Below are 21,020 nucleotides of genomic sequence, written 5' to 3'. Positions count from 1 at the left end.
GTATCTCTGACCTCCATAAATCCTTCTAATATGTGAAGTAAGAAAGTCTATAATACTTCACAAATTAGGTTATCCCACAGTATTTACTATTCCACCATTCACCCCAAGATAACTTACTTAATACCAAGTTCTTCCACAAAAACAATAACTGGTCCATCTGCAGATTGGACGTCTTGAATGTGAGCATTGTAATACCTTCCACTATCCTCTAAATATACCTATGGAGAAATTAAAATAAAGTGTATGCAAAAGGAAATACAGGAAAGAGGTTTATAAATCAAGATTTGTTTTAAATTCACTGTAATTTTAGTGCCATGCAGGCAATTCAATGATGTAGAATGGTGAGAAATTAAGGAGAGATTAAGTAAAGTATTTCTTTAGTGATATAGCACTTTAAACTCTGGAATTGATTGCTACAAGTTGTGCCAATGAACATCACTTTAATTAAAAAGAAAACAAAACTAACAATGAATACATGTCATGATAATTGTAAATTAACTCCTTACGAAGCACAATTTAAGATGCTGCTGTTGACCTCAAAAGTCCGAAGTATCTGAAGATGTGATTATCTGAGAAGCCATTCTGAAAATATTCTTATAAAGGAGAATATTTGTAGCACAGGGTTGAAATGAGGGGTCCTTGGTGCTGTCTGAGCTTGCTTGTTTTCTTGCAGACATTTCATTACTAATTACGTAACATCATCAGAGCTAGAAGCTTGGCTAGTAGGCCCATGAAAAAGGGGCCTTCTGAGTGGCTCCCGGCTATGGAATGTAGAAACTATACAATGTTCAGGATGCTCCAAAGCCATCATATCTGGGAGGACTGGGAGTTATCAACCAGGCAAAATGAGACAATGAACATAATAAACAAATGGCTGGATCAAAAATGGAGCACAAGATAATAAGCCAAAGTAGCACAATGAAATAAACGGTGGGCTTATCAACATTTCATCCCAGAGAGGCAGTGCAAATTTAATGCAACAGCAAATTCCCCTCTCCCTGTATCATCATGCCCGACCTCGCTCCAGACACATTTCTTTCCTTGCAAAACTGCTCTTAAAAGCATATATCCCTGATGGGGGGAAAGTGGTAATCTAAGTGAAACACTATACATGATGCTGAAAAATGAAAGAGCTGTTAAGCAGAGTTACTCAGATGTAATGCCACCTACTTTACATTTATCTCCAATTGAATACTGCATGCCAGCAGCAATAGAAAAATCTTGTTTTTGCTGATCTGCAAGCACAAAAAGAAAATGCATTATACTATACACTTAGGTGAGCACAAAAAGCTGCTCAGCTTCCTCTGCCTTTCTTCCCAGAGTAAGTGATTCCAGCATTAGCTCCTTACCTATTTTTGACTGCCGCCAGACTTCATATTCAACATTTTGGTAAACTAATGGATTAAGGGAACGAAGAACTTTTCCAGGCAAGCTCAAAACATTGTGTGATTTCCTAGGTTTATGAAGCTATTGTGCAAAAGGATAAAGAATACTTAGAAAAACAAGTGAACAATTCTCTACAGGATATAAAAGAATCTGAAGCAAACTCAAGCAATAGTATATCGATTATTAAATCAAAACCTTACAAACATGCATACAAAATAAGAACATCTTCATGTAAAAATTTCTAAGTATTATTCATAATTGTTAAAAAAAGCAAGAGCCCAATATTTATGACTTGATAAGCATGTAATGCAAAGCTTATCAACTGCATCATTGATTTAACAACTTCAATAGTTTCTTTTCTGGTTATATCTGGGTAAGCTAATTTTACTCTCTGAAAGGCATATAAAAAAAATTGCATGTGGCAAATGCTCAAAGCAATCTGCAGCATAATCCTTTATGTGTTAATTCAGAAGTTCCATCATATTGAATCTCTTCTTCACTGTAATAGGAGTTTGTTGAGAAATCTAGCCTTAAAACATAATTATGGGCTTCATTCTCATTAATTACAAAGCGGTTAAACTTCTCTTGCCTTCACTTTAATCTTCTGTTTCTACCATTTTATAGTACAACCTTTTCAAGTTAAGTTTTACTCTTTAAATCTTTCACATCAATAGCATCAGCTGCATATTTTAAAGTTTGTCCTCACTTAATGATGGACGCAACTTCTATCGCTAAGTGATGTGGTTGTAAAGCTTGATGTCGCATGACCAGGCCACTTAGCAATGAGAATTCCAGGAGTCCCCAGTTATCATCTTTAAATGTAGACCACACCAGTCATTAAGTGAAACATGACATGGTCACGACTTAAAACTTCCTGCCAGATTCCCCATTTACTTTGTTTATGGGAAGTTCAGCAGGGAAGTTTGCAAATCATGTTCCCCATGATTATGGGATGCTGCAAAGATTGGAGATCCAGGCTGATTGCTAAGCATCTAGATCATGATTATGTGATCACTGGGGCTCTGCAAGAATTGGAACTTTTAAGGACCAGTCATAAGTACCACTTGTTTCACACTGTCATAAGTTAGAACAGTCACTGAATGAGTGGTTATTAAATAAGGACCATTTGTACATTCTTGTTCTGATGCATTCCTGTTGTGGCTCGGTAGGAGCCTTTGGAGCTGCTATCAGTGTGTGGTTTCAGGATGCAGGATTCAGGATTCAGGAAGATAACAAGCAGCTGTGGCTCGTTAAGGATCTCCTCCTGTGGATAAAAGACTGATGGTGCCACGCCCTAGTTGCAGAAGTCAACGTTCGTTCCTTCGTTCATTCCGTTCCTGTTCTAATCTAGGTTCCCAGCTTGTGTTCATGATTCAGAGAAACCACTTGGATAAGTGATTTGCTTTAAATAAACCTGATTTGCTGTAAGAGTTTGTTTTTGCATTTGCTGTTAACTTTTTGCCAGAGAATTTATCTATGTTTATTTTGGGCTCGCAGCCAGCAAAAGCCGGGACTGATAAGGACATTCCTTTGCAAGTTGTGTGTGGCTGTCGTTTCTGAACGAGCAAGGAGGGGGGTCAGAACACATTCCTATATTCACACGTTTAAACTTCTTTAACCACTTCTCAAATAAAGAATTCAAAGATGTTTTTATATTAATTGCAGATCTATCTTGGGATGTAGTCTGAATTGTATACTGCCCTTTATAATTTCTCTGTGGGAGATCATTTTCAAATATTGACTTTAAAAAATACTCAATTTTTTCCCAGCACTGGATATTTTATATATAAATACTGAAAAAAATGATTTTTTTTACCATCTGCTTTCCTTTTTTAAAATAAAATTTGTTCTATACCTTGCTAAGATGGATCTACCTCCCAAAAGAGAGGGGCTTCTTTCCTAAGTCACACACAACACTGTATGACCAGGAAATGAAACTATAAAATTTATTTTATTTTGTTTTTACTTGCCAGTAAGGCTCGTGGGCTCTGGGGTATTAGCGCTCTTTCTCATCTACTAAAGCTATTATTAAGAGTATACCAAGTAAATTGTTCTAGAAGATAGGTAGTAGCAAGTATGATTCCAAGTTACAGTGGATTGCAAAAATTCAAGAAGTTAATAAAATCACCCAGAGTCACACTACATAAGAGAATCAGCCACAGACATTGAATAAATAAGTAAACAGACTGAAATAAAATACCTTATTGTTGTTTGTATAACTTGATACGGCCTCTTCACTTCTGGACAAAGGAAAGATACGCAACAGAAACATTTCAAAATCAAGGAAGAACTCTGTTTTCATTTAAACAAACATTATTGATGTTCTTTCATAAGCACTCTTATGAAAGAAGTAAACTCTGAGGAGCATGGTGATACAGTGCATTTCACTCTGGGCAGCTTCAATAGAATGATATTCTATGAAGCCAGTACTAATCCATTGTGACTATAATAAACATATGCACAACCAGTTGAATATTAACCTTAAAAATTGTTTTGGACAGGGACAGCAAAGGAAGCTTATGCATCTCAATGGTTCATCTCAGCAGTTCATATATAGCCCCCATACCGTCAATTATGCCCCACCCCCACCCCACTGGCCATCTCAAGTGTTGCTGGCTTAGTGGTAAAATTCAGCAACTGTTTATTTTGTCACATTTTTACCCACTCAATTTCGTTGTATTTAAGTACAATGACAATAAAAATTATACTTATTTACTTATAAAAGTGACTCTATGTGGCATATTAATAACATTATATATATATATATATATATATATATATATATATATATATATATATATATATATATATATATAATTTTAAAACACAATTTAAATTAAAATTAAATAGAAGTCAAAGACAAAATGGCAGCAAATCAGACAGAGTCCCTCAGTTAATTATCATATAATCATCCAACACCCTCCACTCTATCACTTCATGTTTTGAGGGCCTTCCAAAAGGCCAACAGGGTTGGAGCCAGCCTCAACCTCAGGGGGATGACAATTTTAAACCCTATTCGGCTCACAAGCTGTAATGTCTTTCTGCATTAACTCTGACATCAACAGAAGAGATACTGGAAATGAAAACAAACAGGCAATAAACAGACGAAAATCTCTCCTGGCGCAGTGGTTAAATGCAGCACTGCAGGCTACTTCAGCTGACTGCAGTTCGGCTGTTCAAATCTTACCGGCTCAAGGTTGACTCAGCCTTCCATCCTTCCGAGGTGGGTAAAATGAGGACCCGGATTGTTCTTGGAGGCAATATGCGGACTCTGTAAACCGCTTAGAGAGGGCTGAAAGCCCTATGAAGCGGTATATAAGTCTAACTGCTATTGCTATTGCTAATCTGCAATCTTTATGACTTCTGAGAGTTGCACTCTCAACACATTTGAAATTCCAATGCATTTGAAAGCTAGCAAGTGAAAGAAAACTAGCTGTAAATCTAGGTTTAAGATCATATCCTATGTATGTGTTAACTGGGCAACTAAGGCCTATGGTGTCAGTAAAAATAAATGGCAATTGATTAGCTTGTAGTTCAGCATGTTCACCTGGTTTTAAAATGGAGCAGCAAACTATTTCTTATTTGTAAACTATTAAATTTCTGGCCATACGAAACATCACTGTGCAAGAGCTCAACTATCAATTCAAATGCCCTCTAGGATACTATTGATGGGAAATATTAGAGCTCCTGCCTCACCCTCTGAGCCAAGGACACAAATTCTAATTTCATTTTGATCTAGTCGAGAGTGGGTTTTTGCACCAGTAACTGGATTTTCAAATCAAATCATATTTGTTGCTAAAATAATGCAAAATCAAACTGTAGGTTTAATATGTATACATGCTTTCTACATATGCAATCTATCAAGTTGTCAAGATCTATGGTTTATGGAGATATACAGGCTGGCTAAAAGAAGGATATGATTGTATCCTTTGTTGATTAGTAGAGTGAAACAAGGCCCTAAAGAACCATACAAACACAAATTATAAGAAGGGAGTATTAATCCCCTATACCAGTGATGGCGACCTTTTTCATCTCGGGTGCCCAAACTTCTGGTTTGCGCATTGGGTTGTTTTTTGCCCTCTGGAGGCTTCAGGAAAGCCTCTGGAGGGCGAAAAACAGCTGAAATGAAAGCCAAAATCAGTTGGCCAGCATGTGCACAGGAGCTGACAGGGCAATGCCTCGCGTGCCCTAAGAAATACACAATTGCCATAGGTTCACCATCACAGCCCTATACCTCATCCCTCCCTTTGACCAAAATTGATTTCTGTAACAATTTAGTCATAATATTTAGCTAATTTATATACAATGGTCTTCCTCAATTTGACATCTTATAGATATCTTTCGGGTGAAATTCCCATTAATACTCAATAAACATGATAATGCGTGTAGGTTTGAGGAAAACATACTATTTCCTCATACTGTTTTGCTTTTCTGTACTTTATTCTCTCTATAACTGTAGAATAAATTGTATCTGTCCTACCATCTTAACCTTTAAACATGCAGGCTTACTTACTCTAGGTCTTCATCCTCTGAATCAAATTCTTCGCTGTTTCCTCTGCCATTCTTAATCAAATCATCATGGCTCAATTCTTTTAAGACTTTATTCACATCAATGTCAAATACTTTTTCATATAGCAATTCATACAGAATAGCTAGTTAAGACACAAAACAAATACCAATAGGCATTTATCACAAACATACTTTAGTTATAATTAAAATAAAATAAAAACTCTAAAAGGGACTAATGACAAAACTGAGGATATTTTAAAGTTAGGCAGCAAATATAATTTTCCAGAGGTTAAGCAGCCGGCACCCTTCAAAAATTATTGCAGCAGTGATTTGGGGAAGTGGCTAGACATGTACATATATTCTGTTAAGGAATCCAGAACTACATTTGCATAGCATTTAGATTTAATAAGGAAAATTTATTCCCATTTTGATGTACAGTACCTTTCTGTCTGTAAGATATTTAAGGGTGTTAATAATTTAAAATAAAATGTAAATAATTAAAAACATAAAAATATTTAAAATTATTATTTTGGGAATCAAATATTTTATTTGATTGTAATTATTTGTACGTAATTTTAGATTATTAACTCCCTTGAATGATTTATGAGAATGTTGCAAGCGAGTAGAATTGAAAATGGAGAGGCAGATTTATCCTCTCATAAAAAGGGAAACAGAGACGGCTAATTATTAACTGCAATTCCCTAAGAAATACACTCTTTACCTCTGGGAATAATGCTTTGTATAGGTTAGCACAAACATTAACTTCAATTACTCTGAAAAACTTCAGCCTATGTTCAGGACTTTTCATTTCCAAGCTGGCAAAGTAATTTACAGTTGCAGCAACAGATTTGAATCCTGGAGTATCAGATCAAATACTCAAAATGTGAGTTTCATATCGCGTTCATCTAAAGCACTTCCACAAGTTTCAATTTCCATTGAATTCCAACCTATCATACAGCATTTCCAAGAGCACTTTTTGAAGGCTCTGGTATTCAAGATGATGAAGAACTGGAATTCTCCAGACAGTTTTTCAGCTCCCAACTTATATCCCAAACTAAGTGAGATTCTCAATCATTTAGGTCATGGTTGTTCCAAAGGTGCTTTTTCAAGAGGCAACTGGAGTTTCGGGTTTTTGAAAAAGCACTTTTGGGATCCAAAACTAAGGGGTTTTTTTTGTTTTGTTTTATTGTTCTACCATTACTTATAATCAGTTTTACAACATCCACTTGGAAATATTCATGGAGATAAAGCAAACAATCAAACACATCAATTTTTACGCTACGTTCATTTTAGGTATGGTACACACCCGTACATATTTTATTAATAATGGTATTTAAACATTTTAAACTACAATTCCAGCTACAACATAATTTAGGGAGGATAACTTAAATGTAGGAACTCATCTTAATACATTTTATGGATACCCATCACAAGGGCTACTAGTGCATCCAATTCGCTTCTTTTTCATCATTTATGTTACTTTACAGATTTTTTTATTAATTTTATTTGCCATCTATCTCACCATGGGGGCTACACTAGGCAGCTTACAACAATAAAAATGGAGAAATGAAAACCGTAAACAGTAGTAAAATAATGGAAGAGTGGAACCTTGGAGGTTAGATGTTCCAGAGGCTGGGTGCTACAGCAGGGAAGGCACTACTGATCCCAATAGTAGGAGTTCTTTAACCGATGGGATTTGCAGTAGCATTTACTCTGCCAGCATTTACGTTTTTGCCTGTTAAAACTGCCGCACCACATATAGAAACATGCAACTATGTGAAGAATTCTCTCTGATTCCACACTATGATTACGTTTCAAAGTTGATATATCACATTAATACTTACACTGACAAAGAGCAGCCTTGATTGTGTAGTCTATAGGGTAGACAATATCATAGTGATTGCCATTTGAAAAACACAGCAATATCTAAAAAGGAGCACAAGAATACTTATGGCATAATAGTTAGCAAATTTACACATTGACAAATTAAAGACTAGCACAATACTTCCTACATGACTTCTGCAAAAAACTCACAATTCTTCCAGTTATATGACAAGCAAGATCTATTACAGTTGGATTCACCTTACCTTGTCGGGAAAGCCATTTTCAGTTATATAAGAAGGAGTGAAGTTTGGTTCCCGATATATTATAAAATCTTTTCTAGAAAACATATAAAGGGAAAAACCATCTATAAATCACAAGTGTTATTATGAAATGGATAATAAATAAAAATAGAACAGACTGGTCTTGACAGAAATTGTGTAGGACTCTTTGTTTAATGAGTTTATGTAATTCAGGAAAAATATCTTGTGAATTCTGCAATGGCAACATGTAACTTAACTGCAAGGCTCAGGTCAAGTAGCAGGAATTGACAATGGTTATTAGATGGAACAGGACTGCTTAACAGAACCTGATATTCCTTCCACTCTTCACACCGTACCTAAGTTTCTCCCATATCTGCTTCTAATACTTCCAGGTCTGTCTTAAAATTGTCAAATAAAGGCCAGAAGATAAATAAGGTTTCTAAGGATCTTTAGCACAGCAATATCCCCGCTAAGTTTATTCTGCAAAGTTCCCCAAAAGATCTATTAAATGTGATGATCAGCCCTCAAGAAGCCGTGAACAAGCCTAGCAACAATAATCACACACAACACACTATTTTCTCCCTTCACACTATGCTTGCTCTGCCTTAAGTTCCCCGATTTCTTCCTTAAACATAAGGTTACAATATATAGGTAGTCCTCAACTTATGACCCCAATTGAGCCCAAAATTTCTGTTGCCAAGTGAAATACTTCTTGAGTTCTGCCCCATATTATGACTTTTCTTGCCACAGTTGTTAAGTGAATCACTGCACTTGGTAATTTAGTAACACGGTTGTTAAGTGAAACTGGTTTCCCCACTGACTTTGCTTGTCAGAGTTGCAAAAGGGGATCACAGGACCCCTGGACATTGCAACCTTCATAAATATGAGTCAGCTGCCAAGCATGTGAACTTTGATCATGTGACCATGGGGATGTGGCAATGGTCATAAGTGTGAAAAACGGTCATAAGGGACTTTTTTCAATGACGTTGTAACTTTGAATGGTCACTAAATGAACTGTTGTAAGTCGAGGACTACCTATAATGCATTATACATTATATGGCACTTTGGTTTTATACATGCATCTGTATTTCCCGGCAATGTTAGTAGCTTATATATTTCAGCAGTTCTAATAAAAAGACTAATCAACTCTAGCAGCAATTATACCGGAAAAAAGTTTGTCGATATGATCCTTCCTTTATTCCTACTCTTCTGGCCTTGTTCCCCAAGTATCTTGTTGTGGGACCTGATTTCTGAAGCTAGAATCAGTTGGAATTGTTGCTATTGTACCAGCTTCCCTGCTATACAGCAGCCTCCCTGTCTAAGCAGCTGAAGGCCATCCCATAGTTGGCGGTGGAGTTCCATAGACTTATGATCCTAGAGACTTCAATCTGCCATTCCTGGGTTTGGCCTTGAAAGCAGCCCGAGTTCACAGCCACCATAGGCTTTTCCCAGATCATCTTGAGTCCGACTAGAGGGTCACACACCAAATATATTTTGTCAGATCATTGGCAATGTGAGCTAATGGGAAAAACTATCACTATTCCCGCCCCCCCCCCCCCCCAAACATGGTGAGATCACACCCTGGTGTCCTTGGGATTCTCTTATGCCTCTTGCCTCCAAAAAGTTTGAGCATTATTTTGAACCTTAAAGAATTGTTTCTTACTTGAACATAAGAGAAAGAGCACTTATTTCAACTTGTCCAACCCATTCCTGTAGTAGCAAGAGAAAAAATATTGTAAGTAAATAATAAGTAACATGTAAATAACCAGTGAACTTCCCAAAGGATAGTTAAGAACCCTTAAATCATTAGCAAACAGCAATAGTTAATACTTTGGTTTAACCTTTCTCAATTACAAATTATAGGAGATATGACCCAAATTGTAATATAACATATCTAGATGGCTCCAGATTGGGAAAGGTTTACTTCATAAAGCCTCAATAAATGTGCATTTTTTTTGCAACTCAACAGTATTAAAGTTTTTGTAATTTCAAAGAAGTTTTCATGAATTTTTAATTTATTTAAAATCAATTATTTCCATTTTTAGCATATGCTCCTTATTTTTCCTGAAACATGGCTGCCTGGTATTCAAAATATCCTGTCCCAAAAGTTTAGGTTTAGGTTTAGGTTTATTGGGATTTATATGCCGCCCTTTTCCCTGAGGGGACTCAGGGCGGCTTACAACCACAGGGGGGGGGGGTGCAAGGTCAAAAACAAAACAATATGTGAACAAAGAAAAGATAGTAAAACACAACTTTCATTCAACAATCAAACACTCGGGCGGGTGAATTGGAAGCCTATCCCCAGGCCTGCTGGGAGAGCCAGATCTTGAGGGCTGCGCGGAAGGTCTGGATAGTGGTGAGGGTACGGATCTCCATGGGGAGCTCGTTCCACAGGGTCGGAGCAGCAACAGAAAAGGCTCTCCTCCGTGTGGTCGCCAGTCGGCATTGACTGGCAGATGGGATTCGGAGGAGGCCCAGTCTGTGCGATCTAATTGGTCGATTTAGGGAAGTAGTCGGCAGAAGGCGGTCTCTCAAGTACTCAGATCCACTACCATGGAGTGCTTTAAAGGTGGTCATCAGTACCCTGAAGCGCACCCGGAGACCAACAGGTAGCCAGTGCAGCTCGCGGAGGACAGGTGTAACGTGGGCGAACCGCGGTGCGCCCACTATCACTCGCGCGGCTGCATTCTGGACTAGCTGCAGTCGCCGGATGCACTTCAAGGGCAACCCCATGTAGAGCCCATTGCAAAAGTCTTGATCCATAACCTTATAACCTTATTAAATTGTTCAATTCCTGCTTTGCTTATACAGGCAGAAATGTATCCTAACTGTCCCTATTTTTGCTCTCTTTTAGAGTGAAGGCCCTATCCAACAATACAACCCGAGAACAGAACAGACTGTCTCTAAGCAATTTAACCAGAGAAAATAATCCCCGACTTCAAATTCCAAATACTACCTTTTTTATGTGAAACAACAGTGAAAATTCAACTATAAGGCTTAATGTATAATGCAAAATATTAAAAACATTGGCCTTGTCTCCACCACCAATGATGCTGCAGTTCAAATATGGGAAGGATTAACTGCATTCTTATCCTTGCCCAATAAGTAGAAACATTAATTTGAAAAGCAGTATTACAGACAGAACAATAGCATGTTTTGTTCCAGTACTAATGCTTTCTACTCTTCTGGCTTCTCACTTCCTTCGAGGAGTCAACAGAAAAGAATTATCCCACCATTACCTCAAGGGAGAAGCTCGAAAATAACTGAACTTCAATCATTCCAATTACCATGAACACCAGAGCCAGAATAATACACTCCCTCAGTGAGTATCACAAATGGACTACCATTCTCCCTATTTTAAATTTACAGAAGCAGATAAAAATCTCCCTATGAGTTTTATTCCTCCAATCCCCAATTCTACTTGCAAAACTAGGTGGAGAAGCTATGGGTTGTTCAATCGGTTGCATAAACAAATTACATAGTGAGGTACTTTAATATCTCTACCACAACACATATTAAGACCTGTGATTCTATACTCAGTCCTACAAGGCTTTGAGAATGAAGGCCATCCTCAGTTTAGAGGAAAAGCTGTTCTGTATGAGGGAGCTGCCACCCAGAACACCCATCGGGCTCCCCTGCTCACCTCCTGATAGATGGGGACTTAGCACAGACAAAATCTATATAGGAAATATGGTCTTGTTAGATACCCAGGAATTATTAGTCAGGAGTTTTATCCTGATAATAGATTCCCATACCAATTGCCTTCATTTATCTTATTATTTCTAATTGCCCACCAAAAACAGTTTATTCACTAAGTCATTTTAAGTTTCTAACAAGAGAAAAGATATGCCAAGACCCATCTTACTGCTTAAGGTTCCTTATGTTTTCACATGCACTATTTATTATTTTTGTGTATTCTGTGAGGTTTGTCTTTCTTTTGCAAGCTATAATAAACAAATGGCTATAAACAAATCTGTTTCCAAGAAATGTACATGTTTTGTGCAGCTTCAAATCTCTCCCTCAAACACTTGAAGTAGTGGCTACAGATAGTCTTTGACTTAACAAGAATTCTGAAGTGACAATGGCACTGAAAAAGTGACATGACCATTTTTCACATTGACCATTACAGCATTCCCATGGTCACATGATCAAAATTCAGACGCTGGATAATATATGACTCATAACTGACTCATATGAATATAAATATATGAGTCACGTACGGTAAATAAATATGAGTCAGTTGCCAAGAGTCTGAATTTTGATCATGTGACCATAGCAATGCTGTAACGGTTAATGTGAAAAATGGTCATAAGTCACTTTTGCAGTGCCCTGTGGTCATGTGATCACTTTCTGCAAACTTCTGACAAGCCAGATTCACCTAAACACCATTGTTACAAATTTAACAACTGCAGTGATTCACTTAACAACTGTGGCAATAAAGGTCATAAAGTGGGGCAATATTCACTTAACAACTGTCTCGCTTAGCAACAGAAGTTTTGGGCTCAGTTGTGATCTCTATGTCAACGACTATCTGTAGTCACCCATGCATTTTACTTTTTTAACCATTCTTTGTGAAACTGTTACATGTACTATTCAAAGAAAGTTCATTTGTGAGATTCAGTCCTTAAGGAAGTAAGAAAACCCAAATGTTATATATGTGGTTAATTTGATAGTACATACCTGTGGATTTTCCAGACGCTTCAGATATTCCTCAAATGACCCCTCTATAAACTGTTAAGCATGAAAATGAAGAGGTTTTAATAGCAGTGTGATGAAACATCCATTTTTACTCTTAAGTAAAGATAACAAGGCTCAGTTCTGTAAAAAGATTTGATCAGAGACTCTTACTTCTAATCTTCAAATTGTGAAGACATGATTTATCATAAGTAAAACTCCAGAAATTATATACTTCTGACTAGCATCTATGAATGCACCAGGTCATATATTAACTTCCTTTCCATAATTGCAGGCTGGTAACTCAGTAGGAGACATTGGGATATTGTGGTAAGCCTCCAGGCTCTTTACAAACTTAGTGATTTTCAGATGTAAATGGACTTCAAATCCCAGAATTCACTATGGCTAAGAATTCTATGAGATGAGGCTGCATACCTGCAAGTTGATAAATGCTTCACTACAGATATTTTAAAAATTTGAAATAGTGCATGTATCTTGAATGCATCCACTTCTCATGTTTCCATATACAAAGTCAATACATTTATGATATTAACCACATTTCAAGAGATATATATATTGTTAGAACATAATGTTAGCCACTTCTACACTCAAAGCATTCTTAAAAATCTAATGAGTCCTAATGAGTCCCAGAAGGTATCCAACTTCATAAAAGGTAAACGGTTGATGAAAACCTTAATTACTCTGGTACTCACCAACGTGACCCGTCAAAACCGCGGAGGACAAAATCGCGCTCGACGAAAGCGCGCATTTGACGTCATCACAGCGCGACGAAAAAAATTAAAAATTGAAATAAAAATAAAATTAAAGCAAGCCGATTCACATAAAGGTAAGAGTTAGGTTTAGGGTTAGGTTAAGGGTTAGGGTTGGGTTTAGAGCATTAGGGTTACGTTTAGCGTTAGGTTAAGGGTTAGCGTTAGGTTTAGCGTTAGGTTAAGGGTTACGTTTAGGGTTAGATTTAGGGTTAGGTTTGGGGGGGTTAGGGTAAGGTTTTCGCTTTATTTTTACATTTTTCGATCACAGCGCGATGTTTTCGTCGCGCTGTGCTGATGTCAAATGCGCGCTTTCGTCGAGCGCGATTTTGTCCTCCGCGGTTTTGTGGTGGAACCACTCACCAAATGTTTTGGGCCAGAATTTTCATAGATCAAAAACAGCACTGCCACTAGGCATTTTAATGGGAACTTTGGAAGTTGAAATTAACCGTAGTTGAAAGTAAATGAATAGTCTTGGGATGATGTATACAGCATGTAAGAAATAGTTTTACTGAACTGCCTGATACTGATGTGGCACAGTATCACCTATCAATTATATAAACCTTGGTTAAGTGACAAGTAGTTGAATTTACCTTACATACTAAACCAGACAACATGGTTTAGCAACTTCAGTATGCTAAACCAAAATAAGCAAACAAGACCATGGATTTTTCATGGTTATTACAGACTTTATGCCCAGAGTTAGTTTCTTCCCGTAAAGCAAAACAAAAAAATTGAACATCATGTGGTAATAAACCTGTATGGCTTATTTAGTACATTTATATTTTGTCTTCTATTCATTATAAATCACATTTGACACAAGGAGTAACCAAGAAGTATGTCTATTCAGGCACTACCCATAGATCCTCTTAGCTGGAATAAAATGCCTGTCATAAGCAAATTGACCATGCTTTTTCTCAGAGCATAATAAAAAGGAGATGTGCTTAAAAGGTTCAGAATGGCTTTAATAGTTATCCATAATATAATAATGTTTTACCGCTTCAAATTTCTCTCTGTTTTTCCACAGATAGTTTATACAGGCCATCCTAACATCAAGATGCTGAGACTGCGAGTGGAAAACCTGGAAAAAAGTTATTTAAAAAAGAGTTCCAAGTTTATGTATATTTATTTAGAATTTAAAATCTAAAAGTTGTTAAAGTTAAAAGATGTTAAATTAGAGCTAGAATTCAGCTTTAATTTATAAATTAAATTGTTCCTGCCAATTTCAAAATAAGCTTTTTAAAAAATGATTATTTAAAATAACATATCCAGAAAAAAAACATCTGGGTCCAATCTATATTTTGGAAACAATATTTTTTTTATTTCAACAATATTTAGTTGTTTCATTTTTCCAGGAAATTAAAAAATAAAATTATCTCTTACCTTTCGGAACTGAGACTGTCTTTTCAACCACCATATAGGTTAGCAACAGTTATGTTTATAATGAAGCTAAGTAAAAGACCTAATTCAAAGAAATTATGGACCCATCTTAAATCTGTTATCATTCCATGCAACTAGTCACAGAAATATCTAGACATAGATGCAGTACATATCAAATCAATTTTGGCACTTTTCAGATGAATGTATTACAGAATTATCAAAATATAAAGTGTACAATAATGCAAAATCTCAAGAAACGAATATCTGAATTTTTAAAGTTCAAGAATCAGATGAAGATACTTAAAAACTACTTATTCTTTATAGAATAGAGAGCATGTTGATACATGTTTTGCCTGATTAATGAATCACCCCTGGCCTAGATTGTGGTTTAGTATTGGGTTAACCTGGAAACAAGGTTTCTCCCTTAGAAACATTTATTGACATTTGAGGAGAATCCAGAACTAGTGACCCAATCTACTGCAGGCAATATAAGGACAGGCAATATAATGGCATTCACCTATTTGGGACTACAGCTCCCATAATTTCTGTTCTTGTGCTGGGTTTAAAGAGTTGGAATTCCAAGCAACTTGAGGAAAGGCAGTTGCTTATCTCATAAATTCCACAAACGACATGCAAGTCAAACCAAGGACTTCCTGATGAATATTAACTTTTCTTGGGAACCATCCTAAAATATGGAATGGAACTGTATCTACATGGAGGGAAGTATGCAGTGGAGTACCCCAATGCTCTGTTTTAGGCCCAGTACTCTTCAACATCTCTTCAACATACTCTTCAACGTGAGAGGGATCTTAAGAGTCCTAGTGGACAACCATTTAAATATGAGCCAGCAGTGTGCAGCAGCTGCCAAAAAAGCCAACACAGTTCTAGGCTACATAAACAGAGGGGTAGAATCAAGATCACGTGAAGTGTTAATACCACTTTATAATGCCTTGATAAGGTCACACTTGGAATACTGCATTCAGTTTGGTCGCCATGATGTAGAAAAGATGTGGAGACTCTAGAAAGAGTGCAGAAAAGAGCAACAAAGATGATCAGGGAACTGGACACTAAAACATATGAAGAATGGTTGCAGGAACTGGGTATGTCAAGTTTAATGAAAAGAAAGACTGGGGAGACATGATAGCAGTGTTCCAATAACTCAGGGGTTGCCACAAAGAAGAGGGAGTCAAACTATTCTCCAAGGCACCTGAGGGTAGAACAAGAAGCAATGGGTGGAAATTAATCAAGGAGAGAAGCAACTTAGATCTGAGGAGAAATTTCCTGACAGTTAGAACAATTAATCAGTGGAACAGCTTGCCTCCAGAAGTTGTGAATGCCCCAGCATTGGAAGTCTTTAAGAAGATGTTGGATAGCCATTTGTCCAGAACTGTATAGGGTTTCCTGCCTAGGCAGGGGGTTGGACTAGAAAACTTCCAAGGTCCCTTCCAACTCTGCTATTGTATTGTATTGTATCTCAGACCTGATAATTCCTCTCTGATCATCAAGTACCACTTTCATATCAGAATCCAATGTTATGTGGGTGAAAATGAAAGTATATCAATATTCTGGAAAGCTTTCCATTCCTGCCTTTTTTTAAAAAATGCTTAGTCATTAGGGCTACAGAAAGCTAGCCTAAATTAAAGCAACCCTTGGGGCATCCATTTATTCAAAAGGCCAGACATCCTGCAGGCTGCATTTAAATGCCAGTTGGGACACACAAATACTCTACAAGTCTGCCCAGGAAAAACAAAGCCAATCATCTTCAATGAGTTTTGCACTTTAATAGCAAAGATTAAAAGCTTTAGATCCCTTGCATTTTTTTCTTGCTTTGCACTTTGCATATCATTCACACGCTATGTATGCCCGGTGAAATTATTAGACTTTAATGGATCAGAGTGCAAAATACAAAAATAGCCTCTTCTCCTCCCCCCTACTTTTTTCTGGGCCAACACAATGAATCACTTTTTTTTTTTGAAACGGGGAAACAGAAACTTAACGCCAAAATAACTTTCTGGGTGCAAAAGCAAGTTTTCAGTCTCCCTAGAAACTAGGGTAAGCAACGATCTGGAGTGGCTGCAAGAAGGAAGGCCTGGAGAATGAGCTTCCATCTCGAATTTTCCATCCCAGGTGGATTTCTCCTCCATAAAGCGGCTACATCCTAAGTGCTCCCTTTTCGCCCTGCCTGGAGTGAGCCCAAAGCTAGAAGCACAAAACTTCCCGAGTAGCCATCTCCAATGTGGCGGCAGTTTGTGATAGCCCACAGCCGGCCCCGCTCAGCCAAGACCTCCTTATAATTATTATTTATTGTCAGTGTACAACATATATACAATGAGATTGGTTATTATAACCTTCCCGCCTAACGGGAATCTCGATCTGCTGCGGCCTACGGCGAGCCAGGATTCGCTTCCTCGCCCATCCAGCCGTTTCTTCGATTATTTGCCCCCTCCCCCAGCCTCTCGTCTCCGGAGAGTGATTGGCATTGGAGTGTAACAACTTGGCAGAGGAGCCCGAGGCGTCCCCACCCTACCCCGGCCCTCTGACCCGAACGGGGGCTGCTTACGGACACCCGCACATTTTACCTGTTCGGCCACCGCTCGGAAGAGGCACGAGCCGTCCTTCGCCACCCGCTTGCGGTACAATCCCTGAGATTGCAAGTAGCCGTCCATGGCAGCCTCGGCAGGGCTCTCCACGCCGTTGCCCAGGCGGCTCTGTTGCTCCTGCTTGCTGCCGGCCGTCTCCTCCTCCTCCATGTTTGTTTATTGCTCCAGAAGCGGCAGGGAAGTTCCCCCCCCCCACTCCTCTCTTTAGTTAGCCCCACATGGTTGAAAAAGAAGCTAGACGGCTATAGAACACAGGGCGAGCGGCATGGAAAGCAACCCGCCGGGAAGGCGAAAGGTGGTTGCCAAGGCGGCGGCTAGAGCAGCGGGAGGCGCCGGACTCACGTTTGCAGCTCGCATGTGGGACTCTTGAACCGGAGACCTGCTTCCCCCCCCCCCCCCACCACTTCGGCCTCCTCCTCCTCGGGACACCCGCCGGGCTTCTAACCTCCACAAATCCCAGCGCGCCCTCCCTCCCCAAAACGAAACACGCGGCGTTTCCAGCGAAACGGACAGCCCTTAAAAAGTTTGTTTTCACTTTCAGAGCCAGGCTGGCCAAGGCTTTCTGGGAGTTGTAGTTCGAGTCCAGCAGGAAGTGGCAGCGGCGTGAAGGGAGGGGCGACGATCCCGCCCCGCTTCTTCCCGCCTTGTCTGGCGGGCTTCCCCACCGAAGGGGAAGCGAGCGGGCTGGCGGGCGGGAGCTGCTGAGTTATTTGGTGACCTTGGCGCTCCTTGTGATTACTTTCGTGTGATTGGTCTAAGAAGACAGGTCTAAAAAGAGCTGATTGCGGCGGAGTCTTGCATATCCTGCGGTTGCCTTCTCATACACGAGCGCAACCAAGAGTAACTCGGCTGTTTATCTCAGGGGTCTCCAACCTTGGCAACTTTAAGCCTAGTGGACTTCAACTCCCAGAATTCCCCAGCTAGCAAAGCTCATAACAAGCTCATTCCCCAAAGCTGGCTGGGGAATTCTGGGGGTTGAAGTCCTCCAGGCTTAAAGTTGAAGGTGAAACTCAAATACTTTGGCCACCAAATGAGAAGGAAGGACTCACTGGAGAAAAGCCTAATGCTGGGAAAGATTGAGAGCAAAAGAAGAAGGGAGGACAGAGAATGAGATGGTTGGATGGAGTCACTGAAGCAGTAGGTGTGAGCTTAAATGGACTCCAGAGGATGGCAGAGGACAAGAAGACCTGGAGCAGAGGTCTTGCTGGCTGGAAGTTGAAGTCCACAAGTCTTAAAGTTGCCCAGTTTGGGGACCCCTGGCCTGGAGGGACGTTGTCCATGGGAAAGTGATGGGTCGGACACAACAAACAACAACAACAAGGCTTAAGGTTGCCAGTGTTGAAGACCCTTGGTTTAGCTCAAAAAAAAAAAAAAAAGCCCACATCCCAAGGGTCCAGTTCAGCATTTCTCGACCTTGGTTGTTTGAAGATATGTGGATTTCAACTCGACGCATCTTCAAGTGACCAAGGTTGAGAAGACACTGATCCAGCTACACAGAACACATGGAATAAAAAGACAGCTCACCTGTCTTCATACATTTCCCCCTCTTCCATTCAGTCGTGTCTGATTCTTGGAGCCTGCCTGACAAATCCCTGCAGTTTTCTTGACAACAAGAGGCTAGTAGTTAAATATTTAAAATTGTAGTTTTTGTAAGGCTAGTTATTTTCTGTTCTTCAAAGCATATGTCATAATTGTTCACCCCTGAGTTAGAAGATGATACCTGATTACCAGTGACGTGCAGTCAGGGGAGGCAGGGCCTCACCACTGTCGTCATGAAAAGAAAAAAAAAATGTAAAAGGAAAAAGGCTGAGGTAGTTGCTGCCAGAGTCACAGTGGATGACTCTGCTTAGTGCTTAACTGTTTAAAAAAGCCTCTTAAAAATGCCCTCTACAGGAGGAGGCGGGAGAACCATGTGCCTCATTTAATCTATGATCACTTGAGCAGAGTTAAGCAAGGGTTAAAAGCTGAAAAATTCCTTATGTAGATGAGGCACTTGGTTCTCTCGCCTCCTGTAGAGGGCACTTTTTTTAGAGGCTTTTTTAAACAGTTGAGCAGAGTCATCCATTGGGGACTCTGGCAGCAGTAAATCCAGCCTGACCTCAGCAGTTCTTGCCTTTTTCCTTTTACATTTTTACATTCTCATCATGGCAGACAGGAGCAGAGTTGAATCCTCTGTGAAATAGCTGAAAAAGGTATGTGGGTCGGAGGGATGGGGAGGAATTCAAAATTAATGTAATTTGTAAGTAATTGTATTATTGTAAGTAATTTGTGTGTGTGTGTGTGTGTGTGTGTTTTACCCACCTCTGCTGGCGTACAGGCTGGCACTTTTTTATGTCAGACATAGCGGCAGGGCTTTTGGACATAGCAGCAGGGCTTTTGGACATAGCAGCAGGGCGGCTTTTGCCTCTAGTGCCAGGGCAGCAGGATGGCTTTGGTTCCATCCAGCACTGATTCTTTGAATTTTTCCATAGGTCCTCTCTGCTCTGTTGGTCTAAGGAAATTTTTTCTCTAATGGCGGACATAGTGCCGAAGCAGCCAAAAGCCTCTTTCTTGACAGCGGGCAAAAGCCGCTTTCAAGAAAGAGGCTTTTGGCCGCTGCGGCGCTATGCCCGCCATAGATGCGGGACGCGTCCCGCCTCTATTGGCGGACATAGCGGCGGGGCTTTTGGACGTCCAAATGCCTCTTTCTTGACAGCAGGCAAAAGCCACTTTCAAGAAAGAGGCTTTTGGCCGCTCCGGTGCTATGTCCGCCATAGAGGCGGGACGCATCCCGCCTCTAATGGCGGACATAGTGCCGGGGCTTTTGGACATCCAAAGGCCCTGCCGCTGAGTCCGCAATAGAGGCATCCCTATGGCGGACACAGCGGTGGGGCGTCCGAAAGGAGCGGAGGGTGAGGGAGGGTCCCGCAGAGCACCACTGAACCAGGAGCGCTGCTGTGCGGCTGCTGGGCTCGCTCCTTCTGCGGGCAGTGGCGGCATCTGCGTTCCGCTTGGGCCAGGCAACCACGATGTCGGAGGTGCAGCTGAGCCCCCGTGGGGAAGCAGGCGAGGAGGCGCTGCTGGGCTTCATCTGCCGCCTGCAGGACACCAGCAGCTTTGGGCCGGGGGGCTCCGGCAAGCGCGCCCCCAAACTGGCCCAGATCGGATGCAGCAAGTGCGGTAAGAGAGGCGGGGAGGGGGGGAGGAGACCCCCCCCCATAATGGCCCTTCTGCAACTTTGCCAGCAGGGCGGGGGACTTGAGACTGCCCCTGTCCTCTCCTCCTGCGGGACGCCTCTTGCCGCTGTGTCCGACATAGGGCGGCTTTTGCCCCCTTGCCTCACCAGCCATAAACCTCACCGCACGTCACTGCTGACTACAATGATATTTCCAATTTTCTCTTCATGTCTCCACTTAGCAGTGGATCCTCCCTCCATTTCTACTGAACTATATTAATATATGTCATCTTAATGCAAGCAAACCAGTCTTTTGCAATCATAACCACAATAAAGCCTTATAGTGAAACTAAGAATTTCACAGTAAAATTCTAGTACTGGAATTGTATTTTGTGGCAGTACAGTACTTTATCTTCTAGATAAACTATTCAATTTTACTTCTGTTTGACTTTCTAAAATGAAC

General features: G+C 40.0%; 1 protein-coding gene across 2 annotated transcripts in view; it reads right to left on the bottom strand.

Annotated features, from left to right (window-relative positions):
* Positions 1 to 17,794, bottom strand: part of OTUD4 (OTU deubiquitinase 4) — a 29,667-nt gene extending 11,873 nt beyond the window's left edge. The window contains exons 1-11 of one of the 2 annotated variants that reach the window (XM_032224087.1): positions 17,383 to 17,794; positions 14,421 to 14,504; positions 12,660 to 12,710; positions 9,643 to 9,689; positions 7,983 to 8,055; positions 7,740 to 7,821; positions 5,900 to 6,038; positions 3,587 to 3,626; positions 1,350 to 1,467; positions 1,171 to 1,235; positions 118 to 218 (exon numbers count right to left, since the gene is read on the bottom strand). In XM_032224087.1, coding sequence (XP_032079978.1) covers positions 118 to 218; positions 1,171 to 1,235; positions 1,350 to 1,467; positions 3,587 to 3,626; positions 5,900 to 6,038; positions 7,740 to 7,821; positions 7,983 to 8,055; positions 9,643 to 9,689; positions 12,660 to 12,710; positions 14,421 to 14,504; positions 17,383 to 17,553 — 971 coding nt within the window. In that variant the 5' untranslated portion in view covers positions 17,554 to 17,794. The remainder of the gene's footprint in view (positions 1 to 117; positions 219 to 1,170; positions 1,236 to 1,349; positions 1,468 to 3,586; positions 3,627 to 5,899; positions 6,039 to 7,739; positions 7,822 to 7,982; positions 8,056 to 9,642; positions 9,690 to 12,659; positions 12,711 to 14,420; positions 14,505 to 17,382) is intronic. The other variant, XM_032224088.1, reaches the window with a different exon arrangement.
* Positions 17,795 to 21,020: the final 3,226 nt, after the last annotated feature.

The sequence above is a fragment of the Thamnophis elegans genome, chromosome 9 (genome assembly GCF_009769535.1).
Source record: "Thamnophis elegans isolate rThaEle1 chromosome 9, rThaEle1.pri, whole genome shotgun sequence".
Taxonomy (NCBI): domain Eukaryota; kingdom Metazoa; phylum Chordata; class Lepidosauria; order Squamata; family Colubridae; genus Thamnophis; species Thamnophis elegans.
The sequence above is the reverse complement of the archived record's forward strand: the minus strand, read 5'-3'. Positions and strand labels throughout refer to the sequence as shown.